This window comes from Sycon ciliatum, chromosome 4, assembly GCF_964019385.1.
Source record: "Sycon ciliatum chromosome 4, ocSycCili1.1, whole genome shotgun sequence".
Lineage (NCBI taxonomy): Eukaryota > Metazoa > Porifera > Calcarea > Leucosolenida > Sycettidae > Sycon > Sycon ciliatum.
This window is the reverse complement of record NC_088646.1, coordinates 5,456,148-5,473,982: the sequence shown is the minus strand read 5'-3', so window position 1 is coordinate 5,473,982 and position 17,835 is coordinate 5,456,148. Positions and strand designations below refer to the sequence as shown.

Here is a 17,835-nt window from a genome sequence, read left to right as displayed (position 1 = left end):
GCCGCCAGTGCATCTTGCCAATCAGGCTTGTACTCAAATCAGGCTTTTAAACCCGCGTAAGGAGATGGAGACGTGTCACATTGTCACCTATACAATCATACCGGGGCATAGTACAGTACAAATGTATTTGCAAATGGTTGTCTACAACAGCTAGTATCAGAACGCTGGAACTTACAAAAACGTACGCTGTACGGAGGCGTCGGTAGAAGAGATGAACTTCCAGGACAATGGGACAGACTCTGCGATCAGCCGGATGTGTATGGTCGAACAAGTTCTTTGGAAGCGGACTGGATTGTTCCAGCCTTAGAATTATGTTGCGTGTTAGTAATGCATATGGTGCATTGGCCTCGGAGTCCACAGCCTAGCTCAGTGTTCTACAATGTAGTGATGCTGAGACTCTCTGTGTTTATTCATAGGCCGGATCTTGTTCTGCTTGGCCCCGGGGGGACATTGCGATTCCAGAAATACGATGTTTAGTAGTCAATGTGCAAATCATGCACCAAACTTGACCAGTCCTTTTGGCTGTCAAAGAGCATAATACCCTGAAGATACTGGGCTTTTGTTTCCATTTCTACTCCCTGTTCTTTTGTCGAGAAAGAAGGACCGTCGGATTATCTGGCACACGACCCAGTAGATTGTTACTCTACTTGCCAAATAACTTCAATCATTCCCAGCAGCTTGGCCCCAAATTCAATGCAAATCATGCCAAATTGCACAAATTTGAGATTTTCCACCCGTGGACGCTTTTTTCTCGGAGTGTTGTTGTGAGCTGCATGTAGCATGTAGCATAACATGTTGAACGGGCAAGGCCGGTCACCCTGCATGGTTTTAGAGACCTCGGTCAATCAAAACTGGCAAAATAACTATTAGATTAGCCCCATGGTGTGGATTCTACTTTCCTTTACCGGCTTTATCAGGTTAGAGGGGCCGGTCACACTGAGGGAAAATTTGAAAAAAAATCCGTGGTTACCTTGGACATTTGCCGCTGTGCGGGAGATTTGAAAGATTTAATCCACTCGATGAAAATCAGCTCGAGGCCTCGCTTTTCCGCCGAAGATTATAATCATCCGCGGCTTCCACAGGATTTCTTTGAGTTTCCTTGGGTTTTTTTATTGCGTTATGAGGAGCGATACTATAGAGGCTGTGCTGATGCAGCTCTGGCCCAGGAGTGGGGCTGACAGACTGCCAGGAGGGAATGGTGACAACAAAATTGCTCGCGTGAGTGAGATTTTTTCATTGTGCGTATGCAGTGCGGCCGTGATTAGTATAGGGGCCGGTCACATTGAGGGAACAATCCTCAGATTATAAACCGGGAATACTTTTTTTCTGCTTTTCATCACGGCCACACTGCATAATGAAAAAAATCCCACTCACGCGAGCAATTTTTTTCACCATTCGCTTCTGGCAGTCTGTCAGCCCCGCTCCTGGGCCAGAGCTGCATCAGCACAGCCTCTATAGTATCGCTCCACTTCATAACGCAATCAAAAACAAGGAAACTCAAAGAAATCCAGTGGAAGCCGCAGATGATTATAAAATTTATAATCTTCGGCGGAAAAGCAAGGCCTCGAGTGGATTAAATCTCTCAAATCTCCTGCACAGCGGCAAATGTCCATGGTAACCACGGATTTTTTTCAAATTTTCCCTCAGTGTGACCGGCCCCTTAGGGGCCGTCCGGGGTTACCGATTGTTTTTACTAAACGAAAAGTTTTAGTATTTTTCAGCCCCCACCCACCGACCCACCTTTTCTGCAGGTAAAACGAATTCCAATAAAATATTGATGTCAATTTTCGACATCCAGAAGTAACTGGGCATTCTCCATCAGCATTCAATAATTATTTTCAAAACGAAACTCCATCAAACCCACCCACCCACAAACGAAAACATTTCGTTTTGAAAATATTATTGGTAACCTTGGACGGCCCCTTAGTGATTGGTAAAGGTTAGCACAGTAGTTGCGTGTCAAAGATTATGGAGCCCAAGACCATCCAGTCTGAACTACAGTACTAAGAACATCACAGCCTAAAGTTAAGAATGTTGGCATTGGTTTTCTGGCAGCTTTTGTGATACATACATGTAAAGTAAAGTTCGCACATCCGCGTTACAACCAGCTATACAATTGGGTTCAGAAACACACCAGCCAGTCCAGCCTACATTTTTAGGAAGTGTTTTAGGATTCCCGGGCTTGAAGTAACACACTTGCCTAAACACCAGCGGCATTGAACCCACACCAATGTAAAGAAATGGGACGGATTGAAAAGACCACCCACCACCCGTCATTGCACTCAGGACATGGACGAACATTGTTGAAGCTTAGCGATATCATCTGGAACCCAAGGAAGCAAGCGCACATGCTGATTATGAAGGGTTTTTAACTTTTAAATATGCACGCTGTTGACATTGAAGGAGGAGCGGGAACACTTTCTAGCTACAAAACCAAAAAAAATCAGCTACCATATTGATACCATGAGAAACTTTGAAGCGCAGCACACAATGCCATCTTGCCACTATGTGTATACACACGACAGCACATAGTGGCATAGTCATGGAGAGCTGAATCATAAAATTAATGACAACAGGTACTGTATTCTGAAGAAGCATCTGCATTGAGTTAGCTTTAGTTCAGCGAAGAGTGGAGGGAAATCAGCCCAATAGATAAAAGATTAGGGAAACTTAGTAAGGCTGTGTGGGGGACAGACACCAGAAAACAGAAGCAAAAAAAGAAAGGAAAAAAAAAACAGTGCATATTATGTAGCACACGCACACTGATCCCAGTTAATGATATGTTTAGTGACACCCCGCTGATGCAAAGCGGGAGTAGGAGAAAAAAGTATAGGAGGAAGAATGAGGAAGAAAGTGGACCGAACGAGACCCCACTATTACAACTCCCGCTGGGAAACTATGGAATGGGAATGGAACAGTATGCGTCTCAAAATAAAAGCACTGTAATAAATGAGCTATATGATTTTATTGATATGTCGTTGTATTGACTGTAGCTGGTATGCAACATCAAGCACCGCATAAGGGCCGCATGATGCATTGTGTGGTCGTCAAAAGTTATGTTGGTGTGTTACTCAGCACATCTCCTTGTAAGCAGCCTCAGAAGCAACGAAGTAATCCTCCAAGCGATATTTGAGGTATTCGAATGTAGGTCTTTCCTGCTCGTCCTTCTTCCAGCAGTCGAGCATGATCTGGTAGAGGGGATCTGGGCAGCCTGGCGGCGTTGGCATGCGATAGCCTCGGTCAACCTAAAGAAAACAGAAAACAAATTCGGTTCAACAGTGTGCTCACTAATACACATCAATGAAGAGAAAGAGAGAGAGAGAGAATGTGTATGTGTGTGAGCCACTTCTATAGCTGTGTGGTGTAGACCAGGCTCAATAGTGGCGGTCAATTCTTCAGCCTTGCAAGCTGTTGAATGGTGCCATCCCAGCACAAGTTGTTATGGCTTCTGCTGTAGTCAAAACGTCAAAACTTCTCTCTCTCTCTTACTCAAAAGGCCAAAGGTCAAAAGGTGTGTGCCAAGAAACGCAATTCACATCTGATTGACTATAGAACCCAGTGTGGGTGTAAACTTTCAAACCAGGTACAAATACGAGTAATAGCCTCACAGGTGTTCTCAGGCTGATCGCAAGTGAGATTATTTCGTACTGACATTGTTCAACATTATGCAGTTCAGCGGAAAACCGTGAGGAGCATACACGGCATACAACAAAGATTGGCCACGGCAGAGATAAGAGCAATTCCTACCTGTCTGAGAACCTCAGCATTGGTCATTCCGGGGTATGGCACACGACCATGCGTTACTAACTCCGTCAGGAAGATTCCGAATGACCAAACATCAGACTTGATGGAGAATCTGTTGTAAAGAGCAGCTTCAGGCGCTGTCCACTTGATGGGGAACTTAGTACCTGGATGGCATGCAAAACAAAAGCAATGTAACAATTTTAATAAGCCATATTTATTATAAAATTTCCAACGAAGCAAAGCAGACAGTAAGGCACAAGAGTGACGTCACAAACATGCATTTCTGTGCATAGCACAATACATGTATTAGCTCTACGCAATTACGTACTTGTATGAAAATAACATAGGAACTGCACGTAATTTTCATAAGTAAAAGGTAGTTGCGGTGGGAATGTGAACTACAGTGAGTGTACAAAAGTAGCAGTAAGGGCGCTGGCCCCAGTCATTCCACCGGATTTCAATGTCCACAGCACGAGTGCACATACACGTGGATAAGCGTTGCACCATGCAGGTGAGTACGACTAGTAGGAACCCTGGAGGGACATTTAGATTGTTATTTTTCTACGTCAACACAATCACAGTAGCGATTGCAAACAAAACATGACCAATTGATTCTGATTTCCGAGGGATCCAATGGATCTGGGATCTCTAAGCCTAAGTCTCCAAGAGCATCAAAATAGCTGTATACGCACCCAGATTCCAAAAGCCAGTCGTTCTTACAAGGAAATGAGGAGCAGGCGGCATGAATGTGTTACAAAGAATGGCAGTAGGTCTCTGCAGGGCCCATTGCAAGATATGACTTACCTTCTCTTGCACAATATTCATCATCCTGGATCACACGTGCTAAACCAAAGTCAGCAACCTTGCAAAGGTTTTGATGTCCGACTAGAATGTTTCTTGCAGCCAAATCACGATGGATATAGTTTTGTGTCTCCAGGTAAGCCATGCCGCATGCAACCTGGAAATAGGAGGCAAAGACACACAAACACATCACACGAGGGAAAAGAAAAGTGACGGGGCATGTTGACACAGAGATAGATAGATAGAGATAGATAGCGAGATAGCGAGATAGCGAGAGAGAGAGAGAGAGAGAGAGAGAGAGAGAGAGAGAGAGAGAGAGAGAGAGAGAGAGAGAGAGAGAGAGGAGAGAGAGAGAGAGAGAGAGAGAGAGGTATGTATGTACATGTACTAGTAGATGCTGGAGTGAAGGCGTAGCTGTACTTGTGCTGTACTTGCTACTAAGATCAAAACGAAAGAATACAACAGATATCAATGGAAGAATTCTCCCATCATAACTTTCGTCAAACTGTAACAAACGAGCGAACAGCTCCACTAACGAGCGAGTTGACGAGTTTCACTGATGCGACAAAGATGATTTTTTGATTTTTCAAATTGGCAAATGCCTCGGTTTTTCATTGCTCGCGCTGGGGTTGCTGCTGCTTTCGACTGGCTTCACTTCAGATGGGTATTCATTTGTCGAGATGTCTTTCCTGCGCCTTCGTTGAGCAGCCATGGTAAAATAGACCGTTTTGCAAAGATTGCAAGTAGCCTTGTTCTTTGTTACGTTGCGGGAACAAACTTCCACACGACTAAGCGTGGATATCGGTCAAACGGAGAGTTCACTAGATACACTGACTGTATACAGTGCATGCTGTACTGTATACAGTGCTCGTTGGTGCAAACAAGCTCTCCGCGCAAATGAGCCGAGTTTCTGGCGAGCGAGCTAACAAGTACCTGGTGAGATCCTTTCAACACTAAGTTTTACGTATGAAAGTTATGTGCAGTTCTTACGTTATTTTCATACTAATTACGTAGAGCGAAACCTCCCTATTACAGGAATCCGTGGATTCGTACTAATTGTACTAAGAGTAAACAAGCCCCCAAAAGTATGCAACTCTGAGTATAGCTAGGGTCTCCGACGGCGAAAATTCACATCACGTGTTTCAGGTACGATTTGTACCCTGTACAATGAAGGCTAGTGTGTGCGCAGTCCGAATATCTGCTGATGACTCGCAAAACCTGAGTGGATTTCTGTCAGGAGAGCGTTTCAACTCCACTGCTCGCTAAAAACCGGGCTGGGAACGTACGACGGGAACACTACATACGTGATGTGAGTGTTGCCGTCGGAGTCCACTCTAGAAAGGGTATGCAATGTTGCACACTGCTGGGAGCTTAGGTACTACATGTACTCTTGATTGTACCCAGCTTTGTGAATGTCAGGGAGGTAAACACCGCTGCATTGCACTTTGACACAAATCAGCAAGGTGATAATTATCGTTTCTTTGACTTCTTCTGTGAATGGTATTTCAGGCGTTTGCATCACACTCTGACTTCGCATCGCGTACAACCATACACACTGTGAAAGTAACCTGGCCCCCTAGGCCCTGCACCAAGGGTCACGATATGTGTACAGCCATACTCTAAATTGTAGAGCTGGCTGTACCTGCCAGCTATGGAACATGTTACCCACCCACAAGAAGACGGTGGCCATCTTGGATGCATACCTCCCACATGAACTTTTCACGGTCCTCAACTGTACATGTGAAGGTACTATGGAGAAAGCTGCAGAAAAGCTGTGGAGTGATCGATTTGAGTACATTGCTGTGGCCAATGTAGGTAGTGTGCGCAGTCTCTCGAAGGCTGCTCAGTTTGTGAAATGAAGAATAGTGTGAAAACTGAAAAAAATCATCCTACATGTACGTAGGCTGTCTCGCCCTCTATGATGACGAATGTGTAATCGTCCATTATCGTGTCCAACGTACATAGACGTTTCCTGCAGTCCTCATCTGCATTCTTCATGCTCTGTGTGAGTCTGGCAAGTTGACTTTGCTGTTTTGAGCCACTATAAAATGCTTTGCAGTTCACTAGACTCTATTGTGACTCCATGTTATGCGTATGTAGAGCAGAACTTCACGCCTAACAGATCTTTGCTGAATATCATCGGATTCGCCCGGTCTTTCAACTATCCAAATGCAAGGTTGTCAAGTGAAAGGTGGCTAAAAACAGGTGCCACCATACCCACAGTTTACAATGTACAGAACCCGGACACAAATGTGCCCTTACCTGTGCGGCCATATCGATGAGAATGGGAAGCTTCAAGAATCGGCCCTCGCCCTTCTGCAAGTAGTCCAAGAGTGATCCATTTGGCATCAACTCAGTTACGATGTACAGGGGCTCTTCCTGTGAACAGACGGCAAAAAGCTGTACAAGCTTTTCATGCCGCAGCTTTTTCATGATCTGAGCTTCTTCGAGGAAAGCCTCCGGTGTCATGCTGCCCGGTTTGAGCGTCTTGACAGCCACGGCTGTCGTGCCATTCCAAATACCAGCCCATACTTCTCCAAACTGACCCGCACCAAGACGCTGCCGCAGCTGCAGTGAAGACCGTGAAATTTCCCACTGATCCTTTGTGTTATGTGACAGACTATGCATAGTGGGCTGGTCATTCTTAGGACAGATCTTAGTGAGCGTCGAGCACAGGCCATCAGCAGTATTGCTGTAATGCTGGACAAGATCCTTAAGGTTACGGAACACGGCACGGCTGGCAATGTAGAACTCTCCAGAGTCCATACTTCTGATGCGGTAGTGCTTCACTGAATCTGCTTCTCTGATAGAGAGGGAATAGTTTCCGGGCTGGCTTTCTGACTCACGGACGAGGAAAGTACCGTGGGGATTTCCAGGTGCCAGCAGCTTCTTTTCAGCATCAGCACGCTTGATTCTGCCAAAGAACCACCTAAAGGGAGAATAAGAGGTGGAGGAGGGAAGCAGAGAAGAAAAGGAACATCAAACAACGGACGTACATTCTTCTTCAGCATCAATAAAGCTGCTGTAATCGACTATATCAGCCTCAAAGGAACTGAACACTCGTCAATTCTCCGCCTCAGAGCCTGGTACGGGCAGCCTGCATCAGATTCTGCTCAACATCAGCACGTAGGACTGAGCGCTGATTTTTTATCCACCTCTCTGGCTTTTGTACTCTTGTGATGCTGCAGGGACGTCGGAACCTTTGGCCGTACCATCATTTTAATTCTTGTGATTTTTGAAGCAATAAAATATGGGCCTTTTGTGCCCAGTTTTCTAAACATTTTCCCTGGTGGGGGGGGGGGGGGGGGGGGGTGCTCCCACATCTTCATGGTCCCACCAATGTTGAATACCTTCCGACGCCCCTGTCCTATAGTCCAATTTTCATCTTTTTGCACTGCCTGCATCAAGCAGTCATGGCAACCTCATCACCTGTGTGCCCAATCCTACATGTGGAATGAATTATCACAATATGGAATCAAACCAAGCTGGGTGCTGATTACTATTGCAAGTCTGTTGTTCGGGAGACATGAAATTCTACATCAAGAGCAAGCAACTCTACGCTTTTGTAGTACACCAAAGCATGTCATAACGCGTGCATGTACATGTATCTTCGAAATATGGCTCAATCTGCCAAAATTGGTGGGGCCAAAAGGAAGAATTCTGGAAACTGCACCAGACATCGGCAGTCGAGCAGACAATTGGAGGGCTTTGCGTGTTGTGTGGATTGATATTGTGACCTAATTGCCATGAGCAATGGCTTGTGAGCACGACGTAGCACAGATGTTCGGAGAATATCTTTACAGTATGCACTGAAATCAACCAGGAGGTGATGCCGAAGTCCCGCAGACCAACGACACACGAAGAATGCCGCCTGCGAATGTACGTGCAGACCAGCATTACAAAGTCATAGAGCGAGCAGACACAGGAAACACGACATGAAACACTCGCATATCCATGCATGGTGTATGGTGGCGTGTCTCGAGCGGGAAGCCTACCAATGCATACTAAATCAACCGTCGAGACAACGGGGCGCGGGTAAACTATGGCATGAAGAAGGACTTCATTGGATTATGCCGAACGTGTAGACAAGCAAAAGAGGAACATGACCAAACATACTAAAGACACTCACTCTTCAGCTTCCATGCTTTCTTGTGGAGCGACATAATTGCTGGGAATGTAACCAGTAGTTCCTGTGACCAACGATCTTGCTTGCCACCAATCTCCATCCTGGTTATTCAAGACTTGAAGGGAGTCACCCTTCTTGAAAGTCAGATCCTCTGTTGTTCTTGCATCGTAATCATACAGGGCAATAAAAATGTCCTGCTGTCGTGGTGTGGGAGTAGCTGCAGCTGCTCGAGGGGCAGGGGGTAAAGCTCCTTGGCCACCAGGTCCGCCCGGCTTGCCGAAAGACTGTTGCTGATTGACTGGCTCGGCAGGACGAGACTCTTCTTTTTTCTTGGCCTCATTCGGGGCGCTACAGCAGCAACCCATCACTGCGGGCAGAACTTATCTCGCCAAACCCCAATACACCATGATATGACACTGCAGCAGTGGAAAGTGGCTGCTGTATCTCTTTCCTCCAGAACAAACGAAAAAACTAAACCGAAACCTTTGCGGCGGCTGTCGAATGGTCTTGCTTGTAGACTCTCTAGGCATATCATGATCCCGTTGGATCCGCGGAATGGCCAAAGACCTGAGCACAGTGTACTGTACTAGTGTGGTCAACCCATCCCGTATCCCGTACCAGTTTATCCCGATCACATGCTTGTGAGATGATGTCACGCCGTATCTACCACTAGGCACTAGCACTAGTGCACTCCGCATCACGTGCTATTCTAACTGATTTCTAATTCTGAGTGATAAAAGGATAGGACTTCAGGCCACTCGAGGGCGCATTGGGGAATTTGAGGTCGACCGGTACGCGGTCGTACATGCATGGCAGCAAGAGTCCATAACCCCAACTAATACTTGGCCCAAGGGCAAGGGCCTAGGCTAGGGCCAATAGTGGTTTGTTGTTGTTGTTTTCTTTATTTGAATTCGCTAAAACCAAACGGACAGAACTGTCCAGTGACAAGGGAGCGAATGATGAGCGTCATAAAAGACTCATAATCAGTGACTCTATGCATCAAAACATCTCAGGGCAAAATGAGACAGACTACGAGCAAGGAGGGTTTGGTTGGTTATGGACTCTTGATGGCAGGGGTATGCCCCCTTGGCCCGCACAGTCCATGTCGATTCCGAGACCGAAATGGTCGGAGGAGTGCACTGCGCCTGACCAGCACAGCTCTTGTAGCACCTCCTACTCCTTTGTTGTCTTTGTCTCTTTTAAATTATTACCCCTATTACTTTGTAGGGATGTGCACATAGTAAATAAAAAAAAGGATTATTTTGTACATGCACACACGCACATAATGCGGCACAACGTAGATATCTACAACCAGGGAGTAGTACAATACCGTGTACTAACGTTATTCCCTGTCTACAACAAGCCCGTCGACTCTCGCATGAACCACACTGAACCAGGTGAACCTCCAGTGCAAGTGATTTCTTGTAACGACGTTGTTTATACCGGCCGCCGCGGAAACTGTCCAACCGAAAAGTGCGCTCTTCGTCATGTCGTTGTTGTTTTGCTTTTTTGTTTTTTGTATTGACTGAAGAGTGAAGACACAACCTACTATACTGGTAAGAAGAGAGGAGAGAAGTAGCACTGCTGCAGGACAACACAACAATGGGAAACGTAGGGCTCCAAGAAGGAACCTGTGCTGGTGAGGCAAGTAGGCATGGGCGGGTAATTATTATTATTATAGACAACACATGTCATTCGGATCTTCCCAAGTTGTACAATGTACTGTTGAGATACCGAATTCAAATAAATCAATACCAATACCAATACAACACCTCATGGCATGAAAAGAAAATCAGCCAGTACGGGAGATGTGGGTGTTAACCAACCATGGTGAATAAAAGAAGAAAAGTAATGGTAATGCTAGCTAGCATTATGGCTGGCATTATAGTCCCTTTTTTCCAGGTGGCATAATGCTGGCATTATAACACCATTTCGCATGCAAAATTGGCATTACAAGCATAATTGCTGGTCAACAACGATGTCATGCATGAAGCTGGCTAGGTTCAGTTCCGAAAATCGTGCATCTGAACCCGTCCGGCTTCGTCCGGAGACTTGGCGGGGCAAATCAACTCGATGGTGCTGGTAAACGAACCATCTACAGAGGTTTTGTGAGGCCAGTCCTAGAGTATGCGCCATTGGTATTGATGGGAGCAGCTTCAAGCCATCTGCGCCTTCTCGATCGAGTGCAGAGACGAGCCCTCCACATTCTTGGCCCTGATGTCCTCCTCCAGAGTTTGGCAGCAAGGAGATTGGTCGCCGCCCTCAGCTATATGTATAAACTGATGTGTCTGGCAGGGCCACCGCAACTAACGTCGCTGGTCCCCCCACAGCTTCCTCCACGAACATGACCTCGAACTCGGTCCGGCCACGAGTCTCAGCTACAGAACGTCCTCCCGGCTTCCTCTCCTGATTACATGCGACGCTGCTTCCCCTACAGCATCAATGATGAGCGGAACAACTTGCCCCCAACTGTGCTGCAGTCTCTGCCACGCCTGACGTCCCTCCAGTCGTTCGAGGGCAAGGTGCATCAGCACCTACGACAAAGCCGCTGGTATTGGGCTACAGACTCGCTGTAACACCCCATATATCCACAATCAACTCCCTCCCCCTCACTTATCTATTTACATGTGTTTCGTAATCCCGTCCATGGTGCGCTGGATAGCGCTAACGCCGAGACCCTAGGTCGGCGTTGCTAGTCCCGCCTCACCGGCACAGGCTCCTTGAGAGCCCCTACTAGTACATTGTCTGTCTTTCTCCTTTGTTGTCTCGATCATTATTTTCTTTTGTCTTCTTCTTCTCCTCTCTTTGTTATGGTCTATCAGTAGGAGGTGCATTCTGTAAAAAAAACCTTCTCATTCTGATAATATTAATTTTAGTGAAGGATTCTCCACAAGTACAATCATGTACAGTAAAACCTGTCAAGGCGACCACTCGGATAAGGTGGTCACCTGTCCTAGAAGACCACTGAAACCAGGAGATCATGGGATGCTATGTCCAGTCAAATGAGCCTGGATAAGGAGACCACCTGGTAACAGGGACCACGTTTTGAAGGTCCTTTGAGCGGTCGTCTTAGACAGTTTTCACTGTACGTGTGTGGGTCCTTATCATCAGGGAACCGTATTTCACAACTTCCTCAGTGCTTATCATTACCACAATCGTATCACTGTAATCCAGATTATCCAAGTCAGTCGAACTCCCTGGTGTTTCCTCTCTTGGAATGCACAAGTACATGTATATCCGGACGCCAGGGACGGGAAAAGAGATCGAGGGTGCACTAGTACTATGTGTTCATGAAACAATGCATTAATTTTTTATTCGTCCAATCTCAGCCCGCCCCCACCATAATGTGTACTGCATAGTCGCACACCGTTAGCCGGGTTTCATCTCGGTGTTGCCAAGCGCTTACCCGTCCTCTCCCCCCACTGACCAGAGCCATTATTCGTGGGTCTCTGGGACTGGTTTTGCCCCCTAGGCCCTATAGCACATAATTTTTTGACGAAATCCCAAGATTATGCCAAATATTATGCCGGCATAATCCGCCAAGGGCTACCAGGGTGGCAGGGAGCCCTACACATACTTTTTGAAGTACATGTACATGTACGTAGTTATATACAGAAGCCTTGCTTGGTAGTTTAACATGTTTTTCGACCGGGACTCTGCCAACCGGGTTATGGTTGTAGTCAGGAGCACTACGCGTCCTCGCCCTAACATGCTGTCAAAATCGAAAAACATACGTAGTTGTAGGGCTCCCCGGCCGGCACATACATTCAGGCTTGACTGTACTACGTAGACGCCTCTAGTCACAGCTATCCGGACGGTCCGGATCATCTGCAGAGTACACACACTGGGGGTAGAAACAAGAGCCAGTAGTCGTGTGGAACATCTACCACTAGCTCTAGTGGTCTGAAGCGTCTATCATTTTCATCTGCAGATTCATGGAACAAGCTGCCATCCTCTGCCCGCTTGTGTTACATCTATGTATGAGTTTTACTTCGAAATAATTTTATCACCTGTGTCCTGTGAACATGTAGGTAGGTGCATTTTTATTTGAATTCGCAGAACCAAACGGGCGGTGTCGCCCAATTACAAGGAAGCGAATGGAAACAGTAAAATATTGTAGGAAATAGCCTAACATGATAGCAGGGTGTAGTACAAAGCAAAGAACGCTCAGTCAATGAATAACGTTAACGTTAGAATACAACACCGGGAGGCGGTAAATGCACTGAATTCCTGGAGCAGCCTGTAAGACTGCTATTTAGGTCCCCAAGTAAAATAAACATATCAACAAAAACAAAAACAACAACAGCAGCAGTATGATAGCACCTCTTCTCTATCCACATGCACGTATCAAACACGCATGGAATATACATGTACCAGAAAAGTGCAAAATTCTGCCCGTTTTCTGCTGCCATTATCCGCCAAAGGCTAGCTAAGCCTGCATAAGGGGAGTTCCACTGCAGTGCCTTCCGGTACAATCCCAAAGGACATGCTAGCCTTCGTTTGCATCAATTCATTTTCAGCAAACGGTTACCTGGCTGGAGGAAAATCCCATGTAAGGAAGACAACAGCTGAAAAGTGAAAGACAGCTGATGACTAGTCGACTGGCGAAGTCGATAACGAGAGAGCTTGGAAGCTCAGGGCCCTACGCTATGCTTTTTTTGCCTTGATGACCTAGACAAAATAAAGCATAGGGATGTTATAAATTTTTCAATTCTCCTATTTTTTTCAAGGCATAACCTGGGATTCGAACCCGCGGCCCGCACAAGCGCCCTACATTCATTCCCCGATATATCGATACCATAATAATACACTTCGGCCATTGGCACCGAGTGCCCTCAGATGCAAACGACTCAGCCCGATTTGCGGTTGCCATGAGCAGCATCGGTTAAAGCTCCCTCCCGAGGCTCCATACTAGACTATTTTCACAGCCACTTTGCTCTATCGACTGTTTGACAGCCATTTTTGCTCTCTCGACTGTTTTCACAGCCATTTTTGCTCTCTCGACTGTTTTCACAGCCATTTTTGCTCGTTTTTCTTCCGGTGCTGTTGAGGTTGCACTCGTAATTGTGTTTATTTTGCCCGTACAAGAGGAGTTTTTGGGGTTCTATATAATACACTTCACATTCATACTCATTCTTCCAAGTTGCTTCACGTTATGATCTTGCGTTTGAAAGCCCTATTTGAATTTTGTGGCCAGCTGTGTTTGATAGGGGATAGCGCCAGGCGTGACACAAACAAATACCAAATTAAGGCTGCGTTTACACGGAGACGAAATGAAACGAAACGAAACGGAACGAAAACAGGCTGGCCTCGAATCGTTTTCAAACCTTTTACACGAGAACGGCAAATCGTTGTGAACCGTTTACACGAAAACGGAAAACGGGCGATCAGGCTGGAGTTAGCACGTGCTGGCTTGGCGCAAGGGCGGAAAGTAACACGTTAGTTGGAGTTGGTACGTGCTGGTGGTCGCAAGGATTGGGTATTTCCCGCGAAATATACTCCAGTACGGAATGGTTTCCATGACCGCGCTCCGTTTCCAATCGTTTTCACTGTTTTCACCGTTTACACGAGAACGGAAACGTTTTGAAAACGTTTCAAAACACTTTGAAGTGCGTTTCCATTTCGTTCCGTTTAGGTATCGTTTTTGGGCGTTGTCGTGTAGACGATAGTAGTAAACGCAACGATTTCGTTCCGTTTAGGTCGTATTTCGTTGTCGTGTAAACGCAAATCGTTTTCAATCGTTGTCGTGTAAACACAGCCTAAAGCTGTGTGGACTCTGGCTAGCGCCAGACGTTACTGAAGTAACGTCTTCTGCATAGCTACGGGAACAATAATTATAATAATAAATAAATAGGCGTCGAGGCGACAATAGTTTTAGAATTGCGATCAACAGAACGAGCTGAACCGACATTTCACAAAGGCTTTTATTGTATTCAAAAAACGAGTGGATACGAAGGCAGTGAAAAACATGGAAGAAAGAAAAAATGTGATATGGAGAAAATGATGAACAAAAAATCGTACTTCGAACTAGTTTTCGCACAACACTCTGGTTGGCCATGGTGTCATATCTTGTGTCACAGTATACTAGTAGTCTTTACAAGTTCGTTAAGTGCTTTCGCAGTTTTTCCTGTTAAGTGTTATTACCTTAGTGCTAGGATTATCATTTTCATAGGTGTTGTTTCTTCTCACTCCATTTCTCTTTATTAGTATCTTTCTGGATTGTTTTTTATTAGTACAACGTAGCTTCCTGAGGAGTGTTGTGCGAAAACTAGTTCGAAGTACGATTTTTTGTTCATCATTTTCTCCATATCACATTTTTTCTTTCTTCCATGTTTTTCACTGCCTTCGTATCCATTCGTTTTTTGAATACAATAAAAGCCTTTGTGAAATGTCGGTTCAGCTCGTTCTGTTGATCGCAATTCTAAAATAATAATAATAATAATATCTTTATTAGGATGACCCAGAGGCTTGTCGCCTATCAAGGGGTTCACCGCTTTGAAGGATGTACATGTACATGTACATGTCATGTATGAGCTAAAGTGAAAGTAGTGTTATTACCGTAAAAGCCTCTGTATACGCCCACTCGAAATTACGCCCACCCTCCATGTACACGCCCAGTCAGGGGAAGTCAACACTTTTGTTTCAAAATAGCGCCCATGCCCATGCCCAGGCATGCCGCCAACACCAGCCCATGTACAGGAGTTGATACCCAAAACCTACTGCTATCCCTATTCCAAGTATACGCCCGGGTCCAAAATAACGCCCATGCCCTTGCCCAGGAAATCGAGGCTGCTATTCTATACGCCCAGGGCCTATACACAGGCTTTTACGTATCTAATATTGACTGAGTACGAGGTCAACATAGGAAATAAAAGCCGAGGTCTTTTACGAGGTCTTTTATTTCCTATACTGACCAAGTACGAAGTCAATATTAGATTTATCACGACTAGCCAAAGCCTGTGTTCAATCGCTAAAAAGGAGTCAAATATAAGCGGTCAATATAGCCCTAAGGAGTGAAATATGCAGGAATATTTGACTGCTTAGGTATGGCAAAAATCTATGGCAGTCAATACTAAGGGAGTGATAAGGTACTATTTTGGGAGGCTATTTTATATAGGGGCAATCACCCTTATATGGGCAGATGTGTACTCATGATCTTTATACGGAAATAGGGCCAGGAACTAGCTTCGTCGAATCGATGTATGATAGTGATACAGTAACATTACTCATTACATGTACAGTCGTCCCTCTCTAATCCGGCACTTGTTTATCCGGAACCCTTGCCAACCGGCGCACTTTCTGACGAAAACGATTTTTTTCGTTCGATTCCTACATCTTAATCCGGCACTTGAATTCCGCCTCCAAGAGTGACTTTTTGAAACGAATTTCTCAAACTGCACGTAGTTTAATTTCATAATCCGGCGGTCGTAAATCGCGTACCGTACAGGTGCACTCCTTGCCAGGCCAGGCTAGGCCAGTCTGGTCAGTGCCGCGCGCGCGGGGCCACTTCAGAGTTCAGTTCAGTTGACTGGAGTTGCGGTGCCACAATCACTGCAGACCTGACTGCTATATTTTCACAATTTGCTGACAGCAAGGGGTAGGTGTGTGTGTGTGCGTGTGTGTGCAAGAGTACATGTGAACATGTTCTCTGTTTTACTTTATCACTTTATCACTGTGTATATTCCTGGAGAACAGTTGAGAACATAAAGCCGTGCACCAAATACTTGGGTTGAAACGGAAAAACCCTGCGTTTTGACGTATGATACATGCATGCAATTGGGTAGGGCCGGGTCAGAGGGCAGGATTTCTTAATCCAGCAGAAAACGCCGTAGCAAAAGGTGCCGGATTAGAGAGGGACGACTGTACCGAAAAACATCCAGCCAAAAAGACATTGAAATTTTCAAAAGACTGTGCCAGGCTGGAAGCAAGATTGAGGAACACCAGTGCGTTTTCCATGTTTCCATGTTTCCATGTGTTCCATGTAGCACTGCATGCACAGTGTACCTGTACCATCAAGAGTTTATAAGCTCCTATCTTCTAGGAGCTTAAGTTATAACTCCTCTCCCCCACCCAGTGATACTGTAATGTGCAAGTGGTGAGGAACAAGGAAAATATTGCAGTAGTGGTCAACCAGGATTAGCATTCCAGTCTGGGTTGTGCTTTCTTCTTCTTCTTCTTTTTCACCGTTCGCATGAGACTCGGCTAGAGTAGAGGCCGAGTTTTCCGCATCCGTAGGACGTACTAGGAACGCCACCACCCTTCAAGGATCAAGGCGCTATATACATGTACAATCATGTACAACTACTCTTCAGTTCATAACAGGGAGTAGTACAATACTCCCTGGTTCATAACATGCCGATGGTGAACATTCAACAAGTACCGTATAAGCCCATGCCCGCGCATAAGCACAGGAAAAGTTCGAACATCACAAGGCTTCGTCGTACAAGCCCATGGGCCTAAGTCGTACCAAGAGTCCATAAATTATGGACTCTTGGTCGTACCATGTACATGTACAGGTAGTACATGTAGGGTTTTTTTGACATTTCAACACAATCATCGGTTGTTTTTTGTTTGCACAGTGGCTTTCAGCAATGCACTTCTCACTTCCTTGGTACTTTCAATAGCACGATGTTGGTGTCAGCGTATAAGCCCATGCCCGCGTATAAGCCCATGTTCTTGTATAAGCCCACCGAAATGTCCTTGTGAAACAGATAAGCCCATGGGCTTATTATACGTGGGATTCTACGGTAGTGCAGTGCTCTCGTTGTGCGCAAGCATCCAAGATATGCCCTTACTTTATAGCAGGCGGCAAGAGACTACGTGTACAACATGGAACATCACCCAAACTTACAGCCCCCTGATATACATGTACATGTGGTAGATTACCGTAGCTCCCAGCGATGGTAAGAGGATAACATCGGTGGCAGTTCCGGATTATCGACTGGCCGCAGTGGTATGTAGCAACGCTAGCTGTAGCTCGCGTAATGTGACTTTTGAAAGCTGCACACTCCTAGGACCCTACCTCAGTTTTGGTGCACAGAAGAGTACACTGTCCTGTTCCACATGTGTACACAGCCGTGTATAAATGACAGGAATACTCTCGTCTGAGCCAGCGTGAGGGCTGGAGTGCATTTGATTGGTACAATCTATAACAGGATCGAACA

At 45.8% G+C, this 17,835-nt stretch overlaps 1 protein-coding gene across 1 annotated transcript; it reads right to left on the bottom strand.

Annotated features, from left to right (window-relative positions):
- Nucleotides 1-2,298: 2,298 nt before the first annotated feature.
- LOC135814084 (tyrosine-protein kinase SRK2-like) lies at nt 2,299-9,188 on the bottom strand. The gene is made up of 5 exons (XM_065327146.1): nt 8,675-9,188; nt 6,808-7,474; nt 4,549-4,702; nt 3,748-3,908; nt 2,299-3,245 (listed from the first exon to the last, which is right to left on the bottom strand). The coding sequence occupies exons 1-5, from the start codon at nt 9,034-9,036 to the stop codon at nt 3,072-3,074; spliced, it is 1,518 nt and encodes a 505-aa protein (XP_065183218.1). The 5' UTR covers nt 9,037-9,188; the 3' UTR covers nt 2,299-3,071.
- Nucleotides 9,189-17,835: the final 8,647 nt, after the last annotated feature.